Genomic DNA, 22621 nt, shown 5'->3' with positions numbered 1-22621 from the left:
GACGGGTATGGGTTTGGGGAGGGTCAGCTCTCCCGGGCCTCAGTTTCCCCGTGTGTAGAATGAGAATGCTCCAGGCTGTCTGAGGTCTTGCTCTGTATTCTCACAGTGTGCGGGGCTGTGGGAAGGACCTGGGCAGGGTCCTCTGACTCGTCCCCACTTCTCCAGGGTCCCACCTCGTGGTCACCAACTGCTCCGCTGAGCACAGCCACCCCGCCCTGTCCTGCAAGATGGCTGCTGAGTTCGACACCTTCTTGGCCAGCGGGCTGAGGTGAGTGTGCCTGGGTCTCTGGGGACAGGTGTGGCCTGTGCCTCAGGCTGGTTCCTGAATAGGGTTTTGTGTCAAGAAAGTGAAGTTTGGCTGGGTCTTGTGAATTTCATCACATAAGGGCCTCCTGGGGTCTGTCTCTGGGCAGACTGTCTGGGTTCAAGTCGTGCCATTTACCGGCTGTGGGATCTTGAGCAAGTGTCTTAACCTTGCTGAGTCTTGGTCCCCGCGCGTTAAGTGGGCACACTTTTCTCGGGAGCTCACACGAGATGCTGTCTGGCTCAGACCGTGTGCCTTAAATGTCAGCTACTCTCCCTGATTTTGTTGACTTATTATGGGCGGGGGGGGGGGCTCAAGGGGAGCCTGGTTGGCCAGCAGCCCTTGGGAACCCTCCTCCAAGCTTAGCATCCCCCCCTTGGATCCCCACAGGTGGTTCTGCCACGTGGATGACGACAACTATGTGAACCCAAGGGCACTGCTGAAGCTGCTAAAAACCTTCCCACAGACCCGCGACGTCTACCTAGGCCGGCCCAGCCTGAACCGGCCTATCCGCGCTTCGGAGCCCAGGCCGCACAACCGCACGGTGGGTCCCTCCCTTCCTCCTTGTGCAGCGGAGGCCACGGGTGTGGGCTGTGGCCAGGCCGGGGGGCGGGGGGATGGGGCAGGCAGGGGCAGGGCTCGGAGCCCCTGGTATCGTCATGTAGTTGTATATCAGCCGTTCAAGTGCCCAGCGCTGCTGGGCCAGCTGGCCGATCGAGCTGCCTGCAGCCCCTGAGGCCCTCCCCAGCGCACCCCTCCTGTCTACAGACTAAAGAGGTGACACCTGGCCCAACGGGGTCCCCAGCTTCAGCTCCAGACCTAGATGGGCACTAACGAGGACTGTCAGATTTAGGGAAAAAAACCAAGCCCCGAACCAGGATGAAAGTTGCATTTGACTTTCAGATAAATAGGGACGCGTTTTTTTAGTAGAAGTGCGTGGCATGGTTCTCTCCGGGTCCCCAGGCCCCGCCAGGCCCCTAGGGGGCTCCCTTGGCCCCAGGGAAAAGGCTAGTGAGGGGGTCCCCCTCCCTGGAGGCAGCGGGCTCTCTGCCTCCCCGGCTCACCATCTGCTTCATCAGGGAAACCAAGAGCAGGAAACACAAAACCTTAATTATCAGCGGCTAATGGGGCCTCTGAGCCCTAATTAAATCCTCCCGGGCCCTGGGGGTGTGTGTGTGTGTGAGAGTCGGCTCCAGGTGAGCCGAGGGGTGCCCCAGGAGGCCCCCGCACCACCACACGCTTGGATGGAGGGGTTGAGAACTCTGCTCTGGAGCCCGACTCCCTGGGTTCACGGGCCACCTGTGCCGCCTCCTGGTTTCGTGACCTTCGCTGAAGTCATCCCGCCTTTCTGTGCCTCAGTTTCCTCACCGGTGAAATGGGCGATCAGCGTCCCCACCTGACAGGGCGGTTGTGAGCAGGATAAGAAACAATTTAGCGAGGTCACCTATCCAAGTGCTTGGGATGGGACCCGACATGTGATGACACTAGTAAGTGTTAGCGATCGGTACCCAAGCCAGCTCGGCCTTCCTCTCTGAGCCTCATGCTTCCTGAGCAGGTTCAGTACTGCTCGGCCCGCCCAGGCCCCGACTCCAGGACGTGCACGAATATTCTTCTTGCACAGACTCCTAGGCGGGATTCCCTAGACTCCGCCCCAAAGTGTCCCAGCCTGTTCGGATTCTGGGGTACCCTCCGGGTTGTGGGGGGGGAGGGCAGCAGAATCGGGCAAGAGCTCCGGCTTGGGCTCAGTCCCAGCTCTGGGACCTCGGTTCTCTGCACCTCACTCCTCTGTACCTCGTCAGCTCATCTGCAGCACAGGACCCCATATATCCGTGCGCAGGGTTAAGGCACGTATACTTTACTTTAATTGTTGTTGTTACTTTAATTATCTGGGAGCAGAAGCCCTGAGCCCACAGTTCACTAAACAAGCATCAATTGGACACCTACTGTGTGCCAGGTCCTTAAGAACCTGTTTACCCTGCTTTATCTAAGAGGGCGGCATTTCCAGAAGTAGCTCATTGAGGTGGTCAGGAGGAGGACACAGGGCCAGGAGAACCCTTGGGTTTCGCAACCGGTGCAGATGCGCTCACAGGTGACAAATCTGCGATCCAGAGGGCAGCAGTGACCTTCTCAAGGTTACACGGCTGTGGCTGTGCGGTGGAGGAGGCCGAGGCCCCAGACGCAGGCTTCCCGACTTCCTGCCCAGGGTTCTCACTGCTGCATCAGGAGGGATAACCCCCACCCAATGCCGCATGCATCAATTAAGCACCAACTGTGTACTCGGGAGAGGGTAACCTCAGGGAACTTGTTAGTCACGAGCGGGTGTAGCCGAGAGGGTATGGTGTTTGCCGAAAGCCTTAGAGAAGCTCAGGAGTTCCGGATTCACAAATCCCCACGGAGGAGGGGGGGCAGAGAGTGGTTTACACCCCAAAGGTACACTCATGATTCCTGAGATGGCGATGTCAAGGGGTTTGCTGGCCTCCGGGGCTCGCGGGCCCGTCTGTCCTTCTCTCTTTCCTCCACGGGAGGCCCCCTTCTCTCCTCGTGCAGAAAAGCTTTCTCCCTCCCAGGAGCTGTAAGTGGCGAGGCCAGTGCCCCTGGCCGGTGATCTTGGTGTCGGGACTATCGCTCCCAAGCCTGGAGCCATGCTGGTTGGGGGTGAGGGGTGGTCTGGCCGTTGCCCCCACCCCCCAGGCTCACCCTGAACCTTGGCCCTCCCCTACCTCTCCCCCCAGAGGCTGGTACAGTTCTGGTTTGCCACTGGGGGCGCTGGCTTTTGCATCAACCGCAAACTGGCTTTGAAGATGGCCCCGTGGGCCAGGTAAGCAAAGCCCCAAGGTGGGGTGGGGGGTGAGGGGGCAGGGGGAGGGGAGGGCCTGGTGCGGGCGGCCTTCGCAGCAGGAAGGGCTCGGGAGTGAGCCCCTGAGGAACTGTCTGGCATTTGTGCTGTGTCACAGAGTTACACAGTTAGTGGTGAGCAAGCCACCTGCCTTCCTGCCCTCAGGGATACACTGCCTAGGGCACTGTGCCACTCACAGGCGAGTTGTGTCATCTCTGGGAGCCTCCGTGCCCCCCTCTGTTAAAACCTAATAATACAATAGCTAAGGGCTATTGTGGGGGCTAAATGGGGAAATGTTTGGGTCGGCACCTGGTCTGAGCCAGGCAAGTATTAAGTCCCACGTGCAGCCCTCTTCTTCCGGGTAAACGTCACAGGGGAGGTGAAGGCCAAGTTTAGGGGCATTCAGAGGAAGGAAGATGTAGGGCCTTCTGCCTGGAGACGGGAGGAGGGCTTCCTGGAAGAGGTGGTGTTTGGACTGGGATAGCCCTAGAGGCCCCCAGAGTGGGGTGGGAGTACTGGTTTCCTGGAGAGCAAGAGGCAAAGGCCTGGGCTCTCGAGGTCTGCTTGGAGAGGCTGCTGAGAGAGGCTCTGAGCCAGGCCTGTGCTTCCCCAAGAGTAATCACAGCCCCTGGGAGGAAGGTGTGTTGGCCTCCTTTCCACAGCTGAGGAGACTGAGGCTGTGAGAGGCCGAATAAGTGACTAGTCCAAGGTCACTCAGCTGCTGGCTCTGGCTCCAAGGTCTGCACAACCCTGGCCTGCTCTGATCTGGATGGGCGGGGTCAGAGCGGTCCTCCAAGTGCGGGGGGGTGGGGGGAACTCAGGTCCCGGTTAGAGGTGGTAATGCTGTCCTCGGGCATGCCGACGGCAGATATGTACTCGTGACCAGGGGTCATCCCTGTGCCTGGTGCCCCCATCTGGTCTTCTGCCCACCTTTACGGGGTATTTGTGTGAATTGGGAAAGGTACCCCCTCCGGGCAGGTGCAACCCTCGGGCACGGGCTGGGATGGGGAGGGAAGGCTGGCCTTCTGCACCCACTGGGCCCCCTGTGCAGTGGGGCAGGCTGGCCCCCGGGGGAGCTCGTGGGGTATGCAGTCAGGTGGTGCCCTTAACCTGGGACACTGCTCCTCCCCTCCTCGACATCTGGCTTGCGACTCCGTTTAAAGACTGCCACTGTCAGAGTGAGATAAACTGCCACCTCCTCTGGGAAGCCCACCTTACCCTCCCGGTGTCTCCCAGGCCTCATGCTTCCCTCTTAGTGCCAGTCTTAGTCTGAAACGACCTGTCCCCCCGTCTCCCTTCAGAAGAGGGCAGCAAGCATTTCTTTCTCATCTCTGTATCCGCAGCCCTAGCATGGCACCTGGCACCAGCTAGATCCTTAAGCTCAACAAAGAATGAATGAATGAGTGAATGCATATAAAGAAAAGACGGGATACATTTAGAAGGGGCTGCTTCTTACCACTCTTCCTCTTAATCTACACAATGGCCCAGTGAGGGCAGGGCCGTTATCACGCCCATTTCACAGAAGAGGACACTGAGGCTCCCCAGGTTGGTGGCTTGCCCAAGGTCACCCAGTGCACAGGAGGCAGATGGTCCTGGTGGAGGGAGGGCCTTCTGGGAGGCAGGGAGAGCTCTGGGTGCCGATGGCCTGGGCCGGTGGCCACAGCACGGCTCTGTCTCTCAGTGGCTCCCGCTTCGTGGAAACAGCCGCGCTCATCCGGTTGCCCGACGACTGCACCGTGGGCTACATTGTCGAGTGCAAGCTGGGTGGCCGCCTGCAGCCCAGCCCCCTCTTCCACTCCCACCTGGAGACCCTGCAGCTGCTGGGGGCCGCCCAGCTCCCAGAGCAGGTGAGCCGGCCTCGGGGCAGTGGGGGAAGGGTGCGGGTGGGGCTGTCCCCTGCTGATGGGGAAACCGAGGCCCACGGTGGCAAAGGACCCTCAGAAGGGCACACAGCGACTCAGCCCTGCCCACCTCCAACCCTCAAGGGTTAACGTTTGTGATGCTCCAAGTTCTTTGATCTGGTCCTTGAATGCCAGCTGGAAGGACCTGCACGGAGCAGAAGCAGCTTGCCTTCAGCCTCAGACCGCTCCCCTCGCTGCCCGCTCCCCCTTGTCCCTCTGCCCCTTCTTCAAACTTCCATCCTCCCGCGTCCCTCCGAAGGGGCCAGGCCTGCCCTCTGCAACGTTGCCTGTTGGTCGTCCCCCCTTCATCAGAGGTTGCCTGCCCGCAGCCCCCTGCTTTCTTTCTCACCCAGACGTGGCCGGGAAAGCCCCTGGGGTCCTCCGCCCAACAGCTCGAGTCAGAGTCCTTCGGTGGCAGAGGACAGAAACGCAACCCAGGCTGGTCAAACAAACAAGTACGCTTATGGGCTCGCGTCCCCGAGAAGCCGCGGGCTGGCTTGCCAGGCGGGGCTGAGTCTGCCTGCTCACGCTGTGCCCGCTGTCACCTGTCTTCCCGACACCGGGCTCACCCTCAGGCAGGCTCGCCCCTCATGCTGGCGGGGTGGCAGCCCCAGGGTTCCACCGCACCCGCCAGAGGAGAGCTCCCCCTTCCGCCCAGTCCCGGGGCCGGTGCTCATCGGTTGGAAGGCCTGCTTGGGTCACACCTGTCTCCTACCAGGGCCAAGACTTAGTGTTGATTCTGCCGGCAGGGTTGGTCCCAATGGGACTGCAGGGCCTGAAGCCGGGAAGAGGGGGACAGATTTGGGACAACCGAAACCAGGTACCCTAACGGTTGGGATTTCCAGAATCCTCACTGTGCCAGGCACCAGGCCGGTGGCTTTATCTGCTGTAACTCTCTGGTTCCTTACAACGTTCACATGAGGCCGGTACTGACATTCCCATTCTGTAGGTAGGGAAACTGAGGCCAGAGAGCTGAACTAACCATGGCACGGGGCATGAAGGGGATTTGAGCCCTGCCTGGATGGCCCCTAAGCCTACAGTCTTTAACCGCTGCGCTCTGCTGTCCCTCGACAAGGGGCACCATCTCATGTCCTCACTGCGAGTAGAGTGACCTGAAGCTCCTGGAGGAGAGGGAGGGCCATGGCCCCGCCGTGAGTCTCAGGAAACCTCTGTCCAGGCATGGAATTTGCTGGAACTCACTTCCCTTTTCGCGACTCAGTTTCCTAGTCTGTAGGCAAGGGACTCATTCCAGCCTCACAGGTAGGGTGGACTGTTGGGCACCCAAATGGAGTCCGGGCATGGCCGTGCCCTACGAGCTTGAAGAGCCTTGTGGAGTGGGGTGGGCTCCTCAGTGAAGCTCTCAGGGCTAAGGGTGGGATTTCAGGTACAGAGGCAGGCTCTGCGTGCCCCTCATGATGTCTTATGTGCCTTCCCTGCTTCTGCGCAAACACTGCCCCCTTGTGGGGTCCCCTGAGGGACACCCGGCCAACCTGCACTTCTGCTCCGCTTTTCTCTGCCCAGGTCACCCTCAGCTATGGCGTCTTTGAGGGGAAGCTCAATGTCATTAAGCTAGAAGGCCCCTTCTCCCCTGAGGAGGACCCTTCCAGGTGAGTCCGGGGGCCCAAAGTGTAGGATTGGAAGACAGGGAGCTGAATCCAGACGTCCAAAGATGGGAGAGCCCGAAGGGAAGGAGGGCCCTGGCGGCTGAGAGCAGAGAACCGGGAGCCGAGGGAATGCATTTCAGTCCCTGCTGTACCCCAGGATTGCTGTGTGACCTTGGGCAAATACCTTGCTGTCTCTGGGCCTCGGTCTCCCCATTTGTAACACAGGGAGGCAGCGTGTTGTGGATCTGAAGGGCTCTCCCCGTCCTGATCCTCTGGGATGCTTCAGGAGCCCCTGGAAGACTGAAATGTCTTCGCTGAGCAGAGGAGATGCTCTAATGGCAGAACTTCAGGGCTTTTGTAGGCTCTTTGTTCCCTTGATACTCTTCCGTGGTTCTCTTCAGTGGGTAGATGGTTGGAAAGAGGGCTAACATGCCACCGAGGCACCTTCCGGTTCTGCTCTCAAACAGGCCACAGGAACATTAGGCCTGTTAGAGCACAGCCTGTGGCTCGATGTGCTGGGAGGGCGGGCCTGCCCAAGGAAGCCGGTGTGGCTGACACGCAGAAGAAAGGGGAGAGAGTTGCCCAATGTGGTTGGTTGGAGATGGGGCAGAGGACTCCCCAAGGCCTTGTAGGCTCGGTCTGGACTTTGGATTGACCTGAAATGGAACCCCTGGGGGAACCAGGCTGCCTGGCTCTGAACTTGTGCAGAGTGGTCTGTGTGGAGCAGAGGGCTCACAACCGTTCAAGGGCCCTGGGGCCAGGGCTGCATCGAACAAGTTGGCCATTACAAAGAGGCAGAGTTTGGCTCAACATAGGGAAAAAATTCAGATTTCTAAGATGAAGGGAGCAGCTGCCTTCTAATGGGGGGGGGGCTCCTCATCAGTGAGGGTGTACGTGCTGTGGCTATGCTATCAAGAGGTTTGAGAATGGATGTTCAGTTCTCTCTAAGCCTGAAGATTCTGGAATCCAAAGGTTCCTGCCTAAAAGAGCGGGAGCTGACTGCGGGCTCAGGTACATGTGATCGGATAGTCTAACCTCGGCTGGGGTCTCCTCATGGCATCTCTGGCCCTTGAAGTCTCTCTAAACGGTTGGTTTTCAGTAGGGGCCGCCCCCCGGGGACATCTGGCAATGTCTGGAGACATTACAAAAAACATTTTTTTAATGTTTATTACTTTTGAGAGAGAGAGAGAGAGCAAGCATGAGCAGGGGAGGGGCAGAGAGAGAGAGGGAGACACGGAATCCGAAGTAGGTTCCAGGCTCTGAGCTGTCAACGCAGAGCCTGATGTGGGGCTCAAACCCACAGACCGCGAGATCATGACCTGAGCCGAAGTCGGACGCTCAACCGACCGAGACACCCAGGCGCCCCTCCAAGGAGACAGTTTTGATTGTTATGAGTCAGGGGGATTCTACTGGCTTCTAGCGGGTAGAGCCCAGGGGTGCTGCAAAACATCCTACCATGCATAGACCGCCCCACAACAAAGAATTATCTGGCCCTAAATTTTAATAGTGCTGTGGTGGAGAAGTTTCTCTCCAAACCATCTCTGAGACGTGTACCCCCGCCGCCAGGAGCCCGTGGACTGAGCGTGGGGGTCAGGGTGACCATCTTGCCCATTTCTGGTCTCTCCACAGGTTTCGTTCCCTCCACTGTCTCCTCTACCCAGATACTCCTTGGTGCCCACAGCTGGTGGCCAGATGAACCCTGAACTGCTGGGCAAAGATTGGGCTGAGGCCTCTGGTTATCCTTCGCCTCCCCAGGCAGCCCTGGGGACCTGTGGCAAGTGCCCTTTGGTGGACAGTCCCTGGCATGGCCTCTGAGCGGTGGGCCAGCCCAGGGTTGGACGGTGGCTGGCAGTGAAGGCATGCTAGGCCCCCGGGAAGTGGATTGGACAGCCCGGGGAACAGGTGCACCAGGTGAGGGCCAGAGAGGCCCCAGGGACTGGGCTTCTGTGGGTCTTGAGTGGCTGGATTGAATAAGCATGGGGGGGTGGGCCCTTGAGCTGGGCTGGGGCTCAGGGGTCCTAACCCTCTAGAGAATTACCTGGGCCCCTGGTGGGGTCTGGCCTTCCACCCCCAGCTCTGGTCTCTGTCGTTCCCCCTGGGGCCAAGCACTGGGCCGGCCTACTCCCGGCTCCCTCGGCTGGATTCCCAGCCACGGAGGGGACCCAGGTGGAATAGTGGCAGAATCCAGGGTCTGTGGCAGATACGGGTGTTGCCAACCAGTCTCCAGCTCCTTGCTCCCACCCCTGGCTAACAGATCCCATTTTGTCTGGAGAATCGGCCTGCCCAGACTCAGATCCTCGTTCATGATGGACCCCCGCCGGTCGTGATGATCCTTTTGGTCATTTTCCCAGCCTCCCTTGCTCAGTCTATTAGTATGAACTAAACGAAGCCAACAGGGAGGCTTCTGGAGAGGCTTCTGGGGAAGACCAGGCCCGTATCCCCTCTTCCTGCTGTGAATGTGGGTGCGATGTCTAGATCCGGAGTGGCTGCCTCGTTATCACGAAGGAAAGGCCATGACAATCATGCACGCTTGTCCCTTTTGACATCTGGTTCTGTAAGAAAATTAAACCCTTATTTGTTTAAACCTCTCTTGGTCTAGTTTCCTGTTAGATCTGCAGCCACTGTGTTCCTGGCTGGGGCGGGGTCTTTGCTCTGCCTGTCACAGTGGGGATGGTGGTGTTGGTTTGGGCCCTGAGCTACATGTCTCTGCTCTGCCCTTGCCGGCTGCGTGACCTTGAGGAGCCCACTTGGTCTCTCTGGCCTGCTTGCCCGTTTTATAGATAAGAAAAGGAATACCTTCTTCGTGGATTGATACCTGCGTGAAATGCACAGAGCCGGGTGCGGGGAAGAAAGGGCTCAGTGAACAGTGAACGGTGACCGTTACTAGTGTGCGCTTGGGTCACGGTCAGCCGGGGCGTGTGAGGGTGTGCATGGGCGTGCGAGGGTGTGTGTGCGGCACGTCCCCTCTCTACACAGGTCTGCGCAGAAGGACACGTGTGTGCCATGAGGTGCTGGTGTGCCGGGGGCTGCTCCTTCTCTCTGCCCTCAGACCCTGGGCTGGGGGTAGCCAGAGAATTGGGAGAGGCAGAGAGGAGACTCAGCTGAGGGAGTCAGCCTCTGGTGTCAGATAAAGGGACAGTTTGACAGCCACGGTAGGAGATAAATCAATGCGAGCACCCTTAGGATTGCAGGTCCCAAAGAGGTTGCATGAATGAACGAAAGTGATCACAGTGAAATTTCAGGAATGCCAGCGCAAAGGTTGGGGAGGCTTAAGGATGCGAGGCCTCTTCTCCCCACGCATCATTCCCGGTGATATCGGGCCACCATGGGGCTCTGGGCTGGGGGCAGGCGGGAAGACAGAGGAGAGATCCTGAGGCGTGGAGGGGCCTTGAGCCAGACAGCCAGGGCTGGGGGCTCCTTGGAGCACACCCTCCAGCCCTTGAAGAACCTTGTCCTTGATGCAACTCCGTCTGGGGTCTTGGGAACCACTGCACGCCAGTTCAGTGCCTCAGCCCTCGTTTCCACGGAGGAGCTTGAGGCCCAGAGAGGGACTGCCATGTGCTTGTGGTCACACAGCAGGTCAAGGGCAGAGTCGGGCTGCTTGGGCTCTTCCAAGGCCTCCTTTCTTTCTGGGCTAACCCAATGCTGGGTTTGTGGGACGTGAACCGAGTAGGGGTGGCCCTGGCCCTGCAGCCCTGGTGGGGGATGGAGGGATGTGCTCCGCAGCTGTTGTCCTCTCCACCCTGTATGTGGAAGGCTGCCGGCCGGCCTGCTTTTAGAAGCAGCAGCAGATTTGCGGGTTGTTCCCAGATCCTGGGGGTCGGTGGAGGGAACAGGGCTCGGGCCATCTGCTGCCTCCATTGTCCCAGAATAGCTGTGCTAGGGAGGGGGAGCAGAGTCAGCAAGGATCAGAATTGGGATGGAGGAAGGGGGTGGGTGTCTGGATTTAACCCTTTGTATGTTTGTGTGGGAGAGTATAAAGCTGCCTGCACTCCGGACTGAGGTGGCCCGCGTGGGCCCCACGGGCAGGATGGGCAGGATGGGGGAGAGGGGCAAGGTTGGACCACCCTGTACTGGTCTTGGGCAAGTATCATTCCCATTTTGTAGATTAGGAAACTGAGGCCCAGAGAGGAAGAAGGCCGTGGGTCCAGGTCCCAGGGCTTAGAGGTGCCAGAAGCAAGGTTTGGAGCAAAGTGCGGGACAACTCTGGAGACTCCTCTCCTCTCCGTCTCTGGTTCTGTGCCTTGGGCAGGTGACTTCACTATTCACTGGCCCCACCGGTGGGATAGACACAGTGACTTTCACACTGAGCGCGGAGCGGTTTCGAGAGGCTGCAGAGAAAGCTCCTCGCTCAAGTAATGCCTGCTCGAGAAACAACAGCTCCCCGCCCTGAGTTCGGTTGTCCTCGGCTGTGAAAGGGGACGGCAGGGGTGCTGGACCGGCCATCACCTCCACTCCGCCATCCGGGTCTGGGCCACTGTCAGTCTCGCCTGTGTTACCGCGGTGGCCTCCTCGTTTCCCCTGGTGGATGCCCAGGTGGTTTCACCCAGGTGGGTGATCAGCCTGGTGACGCTCATCATTTTTAGTATCACCCCAAGGAGGAAAATCTGCCCTTCAGTGCTCCTGATAATGATGCCATAGGAAAGGAACAACACCACCCAGGGAGTCGGCTGGCCCAAATAGTTGACCCTACACCAGCCAACCTTCTGGATCTAAATACCAGTTTGCAGGAAATGGGGGGACAGTGGAACGTGTTAAATGACACCACGAGGGTTCAGCCCACCACAAAGGGGATTCTTCTCCAGGATGGACTTTGTTTCTTCAAGTAAAGATAGCATCAAAGGCAGAAGGAAGGACTGTTACGGATGATAAGAGATTGAAAAGGCATAGGAACCAAATGCAACGCATAGACTTTGTTAAGATCGTGGTTCAAATAAATGGACACTAAAAGGGTGTTTTTAAAAAAAATTTTTTTTTAACGTTTATGTTTGAGAGAGAGGCAGACAGACAGTGAGCCGGGGAGGGGCAGAGAAAGAGGGAGATACAGAATCCGAAGCAGGCTCCGGGCTCTGAGCTGTCAGCACAGAGCCTGAGGCGGGGCTCGAACTCACGGACTGTGTGTGAGATCATGACCTGAGCCGAAGTCGGCTGTTTAACTGACTGAGCCACCCAGGTGCCCCTAAAAAGGTGTTTTTGCGAAAAGTGAGGAAACTTGGACATGGGCTTTGTCGTAGATGGTATTAAGAAATTGTTAGTTTTATTAGGTATGATCATGATATTGAGGTTCTTTTTTTTTAAGTTTATTTAAGTGATCTCTGCACCCAACGTGGGGCTTGAACTCATGACCCCAAGATCAAGAGTTGCATGCTCTTCCAACTGAGCCAGGCAGGTGCCCTGAGGTTCTTTTTTATTTTTTTAAATAAGAAATGTTCTAATATGTAAGAGATACATTCTGAAATATTTTTGTGTGAAATGATACAATGTTGGGAATTTTCTTTAAATTTTTTTTTAACATTTATTTATTTTTGAGACAGAGAGAGACAGAGCATGAACGGGGGAGGGGCAGAGAGAGAGGGAGACACAGAATCGGAAGCAGGCTCCAGGCTCTGAACCATCAGCCCAGAGCCTGATGCGGGGCTCGAACTCACGGACCGTGAGATGGTGACCTGAGCTGAAGTCAGACGCTCAACCGACTGAGCCACCCAGGCGCCCCGGGAATTTTCTTTAAAAAAGAGCTTGAGGGGAGGAATGGAATAAGAATGGCTAAAAAGGGGTGGTCTTTGAAGTTGTGTGATGGGAACGTGGGGGTTCGTTATGTTATTCTTTTGACGTTGGGGTGTGTTTGAAACTTTCCATAATAGAAAGTAAAATAAAGTGGGTCTGTGGATGTTCCATTTGTTGGCTCTGGATCTCCCCCTTCTCTTTCCCCCTTCCTTTCCCCCTCCCCCATGTCCCACATTCAGGGCCAGATAACATCTGTTCTCATCAGACACAGCCGTCCTGGTTCCACTTCCTGTTCTCCCCAAACACCCAGAGAAAGGAGAGGCAGACCTTGACCGGAAGCTGGCCCTGCCTGAATGGCATTTGGCCCATTGCCTGGTTTCCCCAAGGCCGACCCTGATTTCTTTTGGTTCTGAGCACTTGTTCCAGCTGCTTTGTAACCCAGTGGCTTTCTCCCTGAGCACAGCCACTGGGCACATTCCCCCACCCACTTACCCCTCCTCCTAGCCACCCATCCAATAAGAATTTACTGCTCACCTCCTCTAGGTGAGTAGGGGAAGGCATCCCTGTGTTAGAGGTTACACAGGGGAATCAGGTGCAAGCCCAACCCTTGAGAGGGAGCTCAGATCCTAGTTGGGACGTATTGAAACCATGGCACATCATGTAACGATGAGGAAACAAGACCGCGGAGCACAAGGAGGAAGGACTCGGATTTGGGGGGCCTACAGGGCAACAGGGGTCAAGAAGACTTGATGTGCGAGGTGATGGTGGATCTGGGTCTCGAGCCATAAGGAGATCAGAAGGAGGAGAATGTATCACACACCACCTTTGCAGATAGGGCTAGGGAGACCCCAAGGAAGGACACAAATGTTGGTTATGGTTATGGGTACTACTGTTTTCAGGTGACTCCTTATCACACCTTGCAGGCTAAAGGTGAGGTATGGACCTACCACAGTGTCCACATAAAACAGAGGGAGTACTTTCCATCCTTGCCTCCATCATCTCCTCCGGAATGCTTTGTAAGTTTCTCCCAGAGCAGAGACTCTGCTGGGTGTATTTCTGTGCCTCACAGTATCTAGTGCAGCGCTGGGCACATAGCAGGTACTTCATCAGGACCAACGACCATTTCAGCGAGTCAACTTTAGCCGGTATCGGAATGGCTGCATTAGAATCATGGGTACTTGGTACAATGGGATTCCAGGGCCCCATCTAAGATCCTCAGAATCCCAGTCTCCAAAGAAGGGGCTCGGGAATCTGTACGTTCACCTGGTTCCCCAGGAGGCTGTAAGTTGCCGCTGGGCTAAAGAACGAGACGGGACCCGAGGTGAGTTCAGCACCATGGACAGAAACCTCGCTGTCCCCTCCGTCTATTCTTCCTGGGACTAGCTGGGGCAGAGCATTCTACGTGTGTATGTGTGGGGGCTCATGGTCTAACCCAGATGCGGAAGAGGCGACACCTGTGGCCTTGGCCTCGGCCCCCTTGTCACGCAACCCTCATATGTGCTTCCGCAGTGAGTTTCAGGGCAAGCGCTGGTCCTGCTGTCAGAGACAGCTCTGACTGCGCAGAGAGGGGTCATAGAATACATACCCCCTCCATTTCTTGTATAAGATGTAAATGACCCCCATACTGTGCAAACAGCAAAGCATGGAGCCTGAACCTGTGGTTTGAGTGCCTACTGTGTTCAAGGGCTGTGCTGGTAGCCAAGGGGCACGTAGGGATGAGCACGATGTAGCTACCACCCCGAGGAACCCACAGCTTGTCAAACATCGTTCATTGATTGTTAGAAAGGAGAGTGGCCTTGAAGATAACCTTGAAGATAACCCCCTGATAGCAAGTCAGCAAGTGTGTGTACTGGAGAGGCAGCCAGGGGAGTGGACAGGGCAGACATCTAGTGGCAGAGGCTTTCTGGGTCTAAGACCCGCCCCTGGCACAGACCAGCTGCGTGGTCTTGTGCATGCTGCTTAGCTACCAGAGCCTCAGTTTCCCAATCTGAGAAACGGGAGTGATGACACCTCCCCCTCCCCCATGCCAGGGCATTTACAAGGAAAGTGCTCACTCAGTCCAAGGCCCATGACACAGCTCAAGCACCACTGATTTGCTGACAGACTCCAAGTTTATGCCAGGCATGATGTCACATACCATGAGCTGGGTGGATGCGAGCTGGCATCCAAGGATCTTATACTGGGGGTGTAGGGCAGAGGGGGTACTTCTTATCTTTCTGGCCCCAAGATGGACTCCATTTCCAGCCTCCCTTGCAGTGAGAGCAGCCATGTGACTGACTTGGGCTGATGGATGTCCTCTACTTGTAACACCCTCCCACACAAGAGGTCTCTGTTCTCACTGCTGGCTGGCTAGGGAGGACCATGGGTTAGGGGAGGGCAGAACATGGAGATGGGAGGAACCCAGGTCCCAGGATCTCCCCATGGAGGCCTGTCCACCAAAGGGCTGCACTGAATTGTCAGAAGAACCAGAAATGAACTTGTGTTGAGTTGAGCTCTTGGGTTTGGGATGCTTATTACAGTGCTTAGCGGACCCTGACTAATACAGGGAGATAAAATAAACAGGTCAGCAAACAAGCAAGAGTTCCAGAACACGATGGTGTGATGAGGGACATACACAGGGATGGAAGAGTGGGGCACACACTATCCCTTTATTTTTAACTTCTTCTAAGTTTACCTAATAAACCTTTTGCCCTTCAATGGTCCTGATCAGAAATTCTCTTGCTTTGGCCGTATAATTTCCATCTCAAGCTTCTCGAAACCCCACCTTGTGTGATACGTACATCACTCATATAACTTCTCCACCTTCTGTATTTTATTTCAAGGACCTGCTGGCCAGGTTTGTCTTTGTTTAATGTTTTATTTTATGAGAGAGAGAGAGAGAGAGCAAGTTGGGGAAAGGGGCAGAGGGAGAGAGAATCTTAAGCAGGCTCCACACTCAGCACGGAGCCCGACGCGGGCTCAATCTTGTGACCCTGGGATCACGACCTGAGCTGAAATCAAGAGTCGGACGCTCAACCAACTGAGCCATCCAGGTGCCCTGACCAAGTTTATTTTGAGTTTGGCCCTACTGAGTTGGAAACATATCCCTTCATACTACGTAGTTCCAGCAAACTTTGTCTTTCCCACCCATATCCTCGCCTTCTGGGGTAAAGATCCCAGCCCGAGTGTGTTCCTAGTCGGCTATGTCTCTGCAGCCCATTGACTTCCCCGACTTCGTTCAGTATTCAGGTGAAAGTATCCTTGCACCTTTAACGGCTTTATAGATGCGGCATACAGACCACGAGAGAGAAAATACCCAATTTACTGGCTGGTTGGCATGAGACATCTTATGCAGTCTAAATCTGTCGTATCTGTATCTGATTATTTTTAAATTAAATCGAAATAAACTCTAATACATAAGGAATATGTTTACTGTTCCATTTACTCAGCGCTGCATAACAAAGTACCCCCAGCACTTAGTGGCTTAAAACAGCGACAGCACTTACTTCGCTCACGGATCTGCAGTTTGAACAGGATTCGCGGGACAGCTTGTCTCCGCTCCACTTGGTGCCAAGCGGGGCGGCTCGGGGCTGAGGCTAGGGTCATCTGAAGGCTCTCTCACGTGGCTGACACCTGCTGGCCTTGTCCTCTAGCTCTGTCGAGGTCTCTCTGGCCTGACCTCACTGCGTAGCTGGGCTTCGTACAGGTTGGCTCAGGGCTCCCAGACAGGACCGCTAGGTAGATGCTGCTTTGCCTCTTACGACCCGGCCTGGGAAGTCGGGCAACATCACTTCATTAGAAGCCAGTACCCAAGGCTGACCTCTAATCAAAGAGGAGGAGTTAGGTCCCTGCACCCCTTTACAAAAATACCATCATTAACTGAAAACATTGTGTTAAAACCTACGTGACATAAAATTTGGCCTTTTAACCGTTTTATTTTCTTATTTTTTTTACATTTTGTTTTAGAGAGAGGGTGGGGGAGAGGGGCAGAGGGAAAGAGAGAGAGCAGAGCCCACGACGGCGGGATCGTGGACCCGAGTGGAAATCGAGAGTCGGGGGCTCAGCTGACGAAGTCCCCCAGGTGCCCGTTAACCAGTTCAAATGTACGATTTAGTGACGTTCATCACATTCACAATGTTGTGCGACCGTCACCAAAATTTTTTCATAATGTTTAAGTATAATGTGTTCAAGGCTCATCCGTGCCTCAGCGTGTATCAGACCGCCTTCCCTTTTACGGCTCCAGACTATTCTACGGTCGGTGTGTGTCATTTTGTTTATTCATCCGTCCACCGACGCTTGGGACTCTTTTCATCTTTTGGCTGCTGTGAATACAGGTGATGTTTGAACACAGGTGTCCAAATATCTGTTTGCATCCCTGCCTTTAATTCTTTTGGGAATATGCTCGGCGTGGAATGGCTGGATCGTATGGTAATTCTACATTTAATCTTCTGGAGGAACTGCCATACTGTTTCCACGGTAGCTGTGGAATTTTCCATTCCCACTTGCAATTCACAAGTGTTTCATTCTCTCCACACCCTCGTCAACACTTGTTATTTTCTTCCTTCCTTCCTTCCTTCCTTCCTTCCTTCCTCCTTCCTTCTTCCTTCCTTCCTTTCTTCCTTCCTTCCTTCCTTCCTTCCTTCCTTCCTTTCTTCTTCCTTCCTTCCTTCCTTCCTTCCTTCCTTCCTTCCTCCTTCCTTCCTTCTTCCTTCCTTCCTTCCTTCCTTCCTTCCTTCCTCCTTCCTTCCTTCTTCCTTCCTTCCTTCTTCCTCCTTCCTTCCTTCTTCCTCCTTCCTTCCTTCCTTCCTTCCTCCTTCCTTCCTTCCTTCCTCCCTCTCCCTTCCTCTTTCTTTCTTTCTTTCTCTCTCTTTTCTTTCTTTCTTTTTCTTTCTTTCTCTCTCTTTTCTTTCTTCCTCTCCTTTCTTTCTCTCTTTTCTTTCTTTCTTTGTCTTTCTTTCTCTCTCTTCTTTCTTTCTCTCTTTCTCTCTCTCTCTTTTCTTCCTTTCTTCCTTTCTCTCTCTTTTCTTTCTTTCTTTCTTTCTTTCTTTCTTTCTTTCTTTCTTTCTTTCTTTCTTTTTTCTTTCTTTCTTTCACTAATAGTCCTCCAAATGGGTGAGAGGTGGTAGCTCATTGTGGTTTTGATCTACATTTCCCTAACAGTTAGTGATGCTGAGCATCTTTTCATGTGTTTATTGGCCATTTGTACGTCTTCTTTGGAGAAATGTCTTCTCAAGTCCTTTGCCCCATTTTTAATTGGGTTATTTTTTGTTGCTGACGAGTCTTCATTCTTTTTTACAGCCACGTAGTGTTTCAAAGCACAGCTATCCAGGTTTTTATTAACTGGCCCTCTGTTGATGGATATTCGGGTTGTCCCCAGTCACGTGCTCTGCAAATGACTGCTACAGTGAATTATCTTGTACACATGTTATTATGTTCAGGTGTTGAGGATTTTGGAGGATAATTTCCTAGCAGCAGGACTGGTGAATTAGAGAGAAGGTGCATTTATCATTTAGATAGATACTCTCCAATTGTCCTTGAGAGAGGATGTACCGATTTATATTCCCTGTAGCCATGTAAGAGAGCAAGGCACAGCTTTAAAACTAACACGTATGTTTTCAGCCTTGTGCCAAAGATTTCTTCTTCCTTGGGGATGCTAATCTGACATTTCCTAATACCGATTAAAACATTGGCCCAACACCGCACTCTGTTAAGGGATTTGCAACTTAATTGCATTTGTTCATAAAACGGAATTAATATCGAATAACTTGCCATCAACAGGACTAATTTTTGACCCCGTGCTATGACAAATCTATTCACATTTTATGTCTTACAAATCCGTTCAAAGTTCAAAAAAAGGATAGGGGGTATCTGAATACCATTAAACTGATATAAAAAATTAGACTCAAATCTCAATGTGTATGTCAATCTTAGCAAATAATACAGAATTTATTTCTATCAATTCTTTCCCAGAGGAATAGCCATGAAAATTCACGACTGGAAACTCTTTTTTCTTATTAATAGTATCTAACAAGATAACAACTCACACATCAAATATGAACTCAACCTGCGCTTTCTAGACTATGTGTAGCTTTGGAAGCAAACAGCACCTCTTTACAAAGCCCACCCCAAACCACTCGCTCCTTCAACTTCTACTCAACAAAGTAACTGAAAATTGTTATGAGGAAACCAGGATCCAGTTAAAACAGATAAACAGATTACAACTACATTAACTACCTTACGTTGATAATTAACTAGTCAGTTTTCAATAAGGGGGGTTTTCTGTTTAAGGGGAGAAACTTCCAATAAATGAAAATTTCAATAAGTGAAGAGCTAACGTGTCAATAAACTTAGGACAGAAAATTCTCTGTGTTCTGAACAGCAATTAATGTAATACTGACAGGTAGTAAAGACACATGCTAAATAAAATATGATATGCAGGGTGAATAAATGAGAAATAATTAGCCATTATGTGACAGTCATAGTAAATGCACAATAACTTTTCACATTGTGTTAATTCGAAGTACTTTACATAAATATAAGCTCACTTCTCTTCCCTTGAGTGACAGCGTCAAGTTCGTTGGGGCCGACCGTTCACCCAGCGAGTGGCTCCCAGGTCGCCAAATGTGGCTTGCTTCCTCTGATGGTGGCAGTTTCACCCTCTCCAATGGCAGTGAAGTTAGGCTGCTCCTTAATACGGTGACCCAACTGAGTGCCCAAGCACACGGGCTCCCTCCCTCAGCCACCTGATCGTCAGAGACACATACCTGCCCAGAGATGCTTTTTAAAGCAGGTGATTCCAACATACAGCCGAGTTTGGGACCCATGTACTGCTCTATAAGACCATCCACAGTCTGCCTGGCCATGTCTCCATTCATCAATTTATTACACTAGCATTAATCAAACACCTCTTTGCTGGGTCCTGAGGACACCCACATGTTTTTTACCTAAAGTTCTTTTTTTTTTTTTTTTTTGCATTGGCCCCTTTTGTGCCTAAAGACATCTGTTTTGTATTTGTTTGTTTGTTTATGGTTTTTTAGAGAGAGAGCACGGCTGGGGAGAGGGGTAGAGGGAGAGAGACAGAGAGAGAGAGAGAGAGGGAGAGAGTCTTAAGCAGGCTCCGTGCTGCATGGAGCCCAGTGCGGGGTTTGATCTCGCGACCCTAGGATCGTGACCTGAACTGAAATCAGAGGTTGGACGCTCAACCCACTGACCACCCAGGCGCTCCGAAAATACACTTGATACAATTAATCGGATGGGCCAGATATATTATAAGTAACACACGTAAAAAGAAGTACATTGCTTTTAAATGAGTTAATCAATATTATCTAAACATCAGCTTGCTTACTGATAGTGATATTCACACCACCTTTTAGGAAACAACGAATTCATTTATTCCCTTATCCGCTTATTCTTTTTTTCATCCATCCCACATCTCCCGAGTGCCTCTGATGGGCCACGCTGGTGCTGAACCTCTTTCCTGCCCTCTTTCTTGACTGTGCCTGGTGTCCACCTGCCACCCAGGGGCCTTCGTGCTGCCAGCTGCTGGAACAGGGATGGAGCCATCCGCAACTTCCTCAGGCCTCGGGTCTTTGTGCTTCTTCCACAGATTCCCGGTCTTCCCTCCGCCGGGACAGGCGGGCAGTCGGGGAGGTGTGTGTGGGGAGTGAGGCTAGCTAGACCCCTGGCTGGAGTCCCAGTGGGCGGAACAGGCTATCACCACCAGGGGGCACTCCTGCATCACTTGCTGGCTTCTTGCCCAGGCCAGGCTCAGGGCAAGGTGGGCCAGGCAGGAAGGTTAAGACGCTTGGGTGGGGGGAGCTGCCATGGGGGGACCAGGCCAGGCTTGGGAAAGGCCTAATAAGGGGGCATGAAAATGGACCACCCGCGCTCAGATGCTGAGAAAACCTGCACCGCTCCCTGCCAGGGAGGAAAAGCACACGGCACATGGACCGGGCTCGGCAAACCGTGACCAGCTGGGGACCGCAGCCATCGATGAAATAATTCTGTCGTTTGCTGCAGGGCAAGGTCACCCCCGTGCAGATGCCAAGCCCACCGCGAGCCCCAGACAGCATGCCCGTGTACCTCAACCCTTTGCCGATTATTTTCAGGGAGAGGAGAAGAGCAGAGAACGGGACGGAAAGCCATCGGGGACCTCTCCCGGGGACTGGGGCCACCCTGATCCCTGCCTTCAGCCGGGAAGATCCGGCCTGTGGACTGGACGCGCTCTGAAACTGTTCTTCCCCATCCCCTGGGCCTCAGTTGCTTCTTCTATAAAATGGGACTGAAATCACCTCCGCCCCGTCTGCCTCTCTTGGGCGCACTGATGTGAAAGCTGCCGCAAACAGCAGTGAGCAGGTTGAAACGGAAACAAGAGAGTCTCAAATGGAACTTGGCTCCCCCTCTCCTGCCCCTCCCTTGCTTTGGAATTTGTGCAAATCTGTCATCTGTGTGAGTGAGTTTGTGCTTCACCCGTGTCTTGCCGGCCCTGGTAATTGGGTGTCGTGGTGGCTCCTGCCTTGCCCTCTGATGACTTTTCTCTAATTGCTCTAATCTCTGTTGTCACACGCTCGCTGGAAAACGAGAGGAGCCGCCGGCGGCTCCCCAAGGGGGGGAGATGAGGGGGTGAGCCCTAGGCAGGGGGAGGGGAAGGTTGGGGCCCTGCACCTCCGTGCGTAGCCCTGTGGCGCAGGCGGGGGAGACGAGGGCAGACGTCGTTCTTATGCCTGGGTTCTTACAGTCCTAGGGCTAGGAGGGGGCGTTAATGGGGGAAGTGGGGGGGGGGTGTGAAAAGATTTCTGGGGGGCCTTGAGTGCTGGGAAAGGGGATGAGTGGGAAGGAGGACCCTGACTGGGCTTGGTTCCCGGGGAGAGGATATGGGGCTCCTGTGGAGGAGGGGAGCTGAGAACTTCTGGGGGTGCAATGCCTGACTAGGAGCAGGGATGGGGGGGCACCAGAGGTGGGGGGCGGGGAAAGATCTGGGTGGGAGCGGTCCTGTCTGTGCAGCTGCCTTGTTTCTGGGAGCACACAGACCAGAGCCTCCTCCCGGACGGGACGGTTGTGTGTGGCCTGTCCCCCTTTGTCACACCTTTGGGAGGACAGTTCGGTGCGCCCGTGTCTCGCGTGTTGCCTCCGACTGTGCGTCTGGGCATGACTGCGTGTGCGTGAGAGACAGAGACAGAGAGAGGCTGTGTGTTACTGGCAGCTGACTGGCTCTGTTGAAACCCCATCAGCCGCCAGCCCTGAAGACGTCCCTTGCTGAGCCTCTGGGAACCGAGCGCCTCGGGACAGAGGTGACTGGTGCAGCTGGGGGGGGCGGTGCTAGCCTACATAGCCGCTTAAGCCCCTACTGCTGGGGTAAAGCGATTATCAGTGTGTGTGTGTGTGTGTGTGTGCGCGCGCGCGCCATGTGTAGGTGGGTGAGACTGAGCTCACAGCCTCTAGAGGCTTCTCGCACTGCCCCGAGAAGATCCAAAAATTCGCCTGCGGCGTTGCCCTCCCTTTCCCTGCCGAGACTGCCTCCCCGACGCTGACCTGAGTACGTGCATTTACTCCAAGATGCTGTGCTTCTAAATGGCTTCTCCTCCTAGGGGTCCTCTGGCTCTAGTGTGGAATTTCAGTCAGTGTCGGAGGGGAGATCGTTTGGGACGGAGGGAGCTTCCTGACGCTGCCTCAGTGGCACGGACGCGTTGAAGTTTCTGCCCTGGCGCTTGGCAAGCGAATCGCCTACAATCACGCTTGGGTTTTGCTCGCGTAAACCCAAGCAAGAGGAAAAGGTCTGGGGTCCACCTCCTGGGCCAGGAGGCTCTTCCCGGGGTTGATTCCAATAAGGGCAGTGAGTATGAAGCGGGGGGGATGAAATGTTCCAAAACTGGAGAGTAAGTTCGGTTTCGTGTTACAAGCAGACGCAAAGAAAGAGAGTTCTAGGGGCGGCTGGGTGGGCGTCCGACTTCGGCTCAGGTCACGATCTTGCGGTCCGTGGGTTCAAGCCCCGCGTCGGGCTCTGCGCTGACAGCTCGGAGCCTGGAGCCCGCTTCGGATTCTGGGTCTCCCTCTCTCTCTGCCCCTCCCCGACTTGTGTTCTGTTTCTGTCTCTCAAAAACAAATACATGTAAAAAAGAAAATAAAAGAAAGAAAGAAAGAAAGAAAGTTCTAAGCACGAACGTGACAACCGTGGCTGACAGTCTCGAGCCCCTCCTGTGCACCAGGCACCGCTCCAAGCTCTTCCCAGGTCGGGCTCTGTATTCCTCACCCTAGGGCGCCCGTTTTACAGGCG

General features: G+C 54.2%; 1 protein-coding gene across 7 annotated transcripts in view; it reads left to right on the top strand.

Moving 5' to 3' along the window:
- The window catches only part of MFNG (MFNG O-fucosylpeptide 3-beta-N-acetylglucosaminyltransferase), a 35994-nt gene that overhangs the window by 5723 nt on the left and 7650 nt on the right, over window positions 1-22621 (top strand). Inside the window, exons 3-9 of one of the 7 annotated variants that reach the window (XM_047067214.1) lie at window positions 166-268; window positions 695-848; window positions 3037-3122; window positions 4822-4987; window positions 5395-5496; window positions 6563-6648; window positions 20368-20638. In XM_047067214.1, the coding sequence (XP_046923170.1) occupies window positions 166-268; window positions 695-848; window positions 3037-3122; window positions 4822-4987; window positions 5395-5496; window positions 6563-6648; window positions 20368-20527 (857 nt within the window). In that variant the 3' untranslated portion in view covers window positions 20528-20638. Of the gene's footprint in view, window positions 1-165; window positions 269-694; window positions 849-3036; window positions 3123-4821; window positions 4988-5394; window positions 5497-6562; window positions 6649-8274; window positions 9234-10752; window positions 11605-20367; window positions 20639-22621 lie in introns of those variants that run through there. The other 6 variants (XM_047067217.1, XM_047067215.1, XM_047067219.1 and 3 more) reach the window with 6 other exon arrangements.

Source organism: Lynx rufus, unplaced genomic scaffold (assembly GCF_022079265.1).
Source record: "Lynx rufus isolate CCGP_SWC_20201006 ecotype Redwood Valley unplaced genomic scaffold, mLynRuf1.p SCAF_7, whole genome shotgun sequence".
Lineage (NCBI taxonomy): Eukaryota > Metazoa > Chordata > Mammalia > Carnivora > Felidae > Lynx > Lynx rufus.
This window is presented reverse-complemented; position numbering and strand designations above follow the sequence as displayed.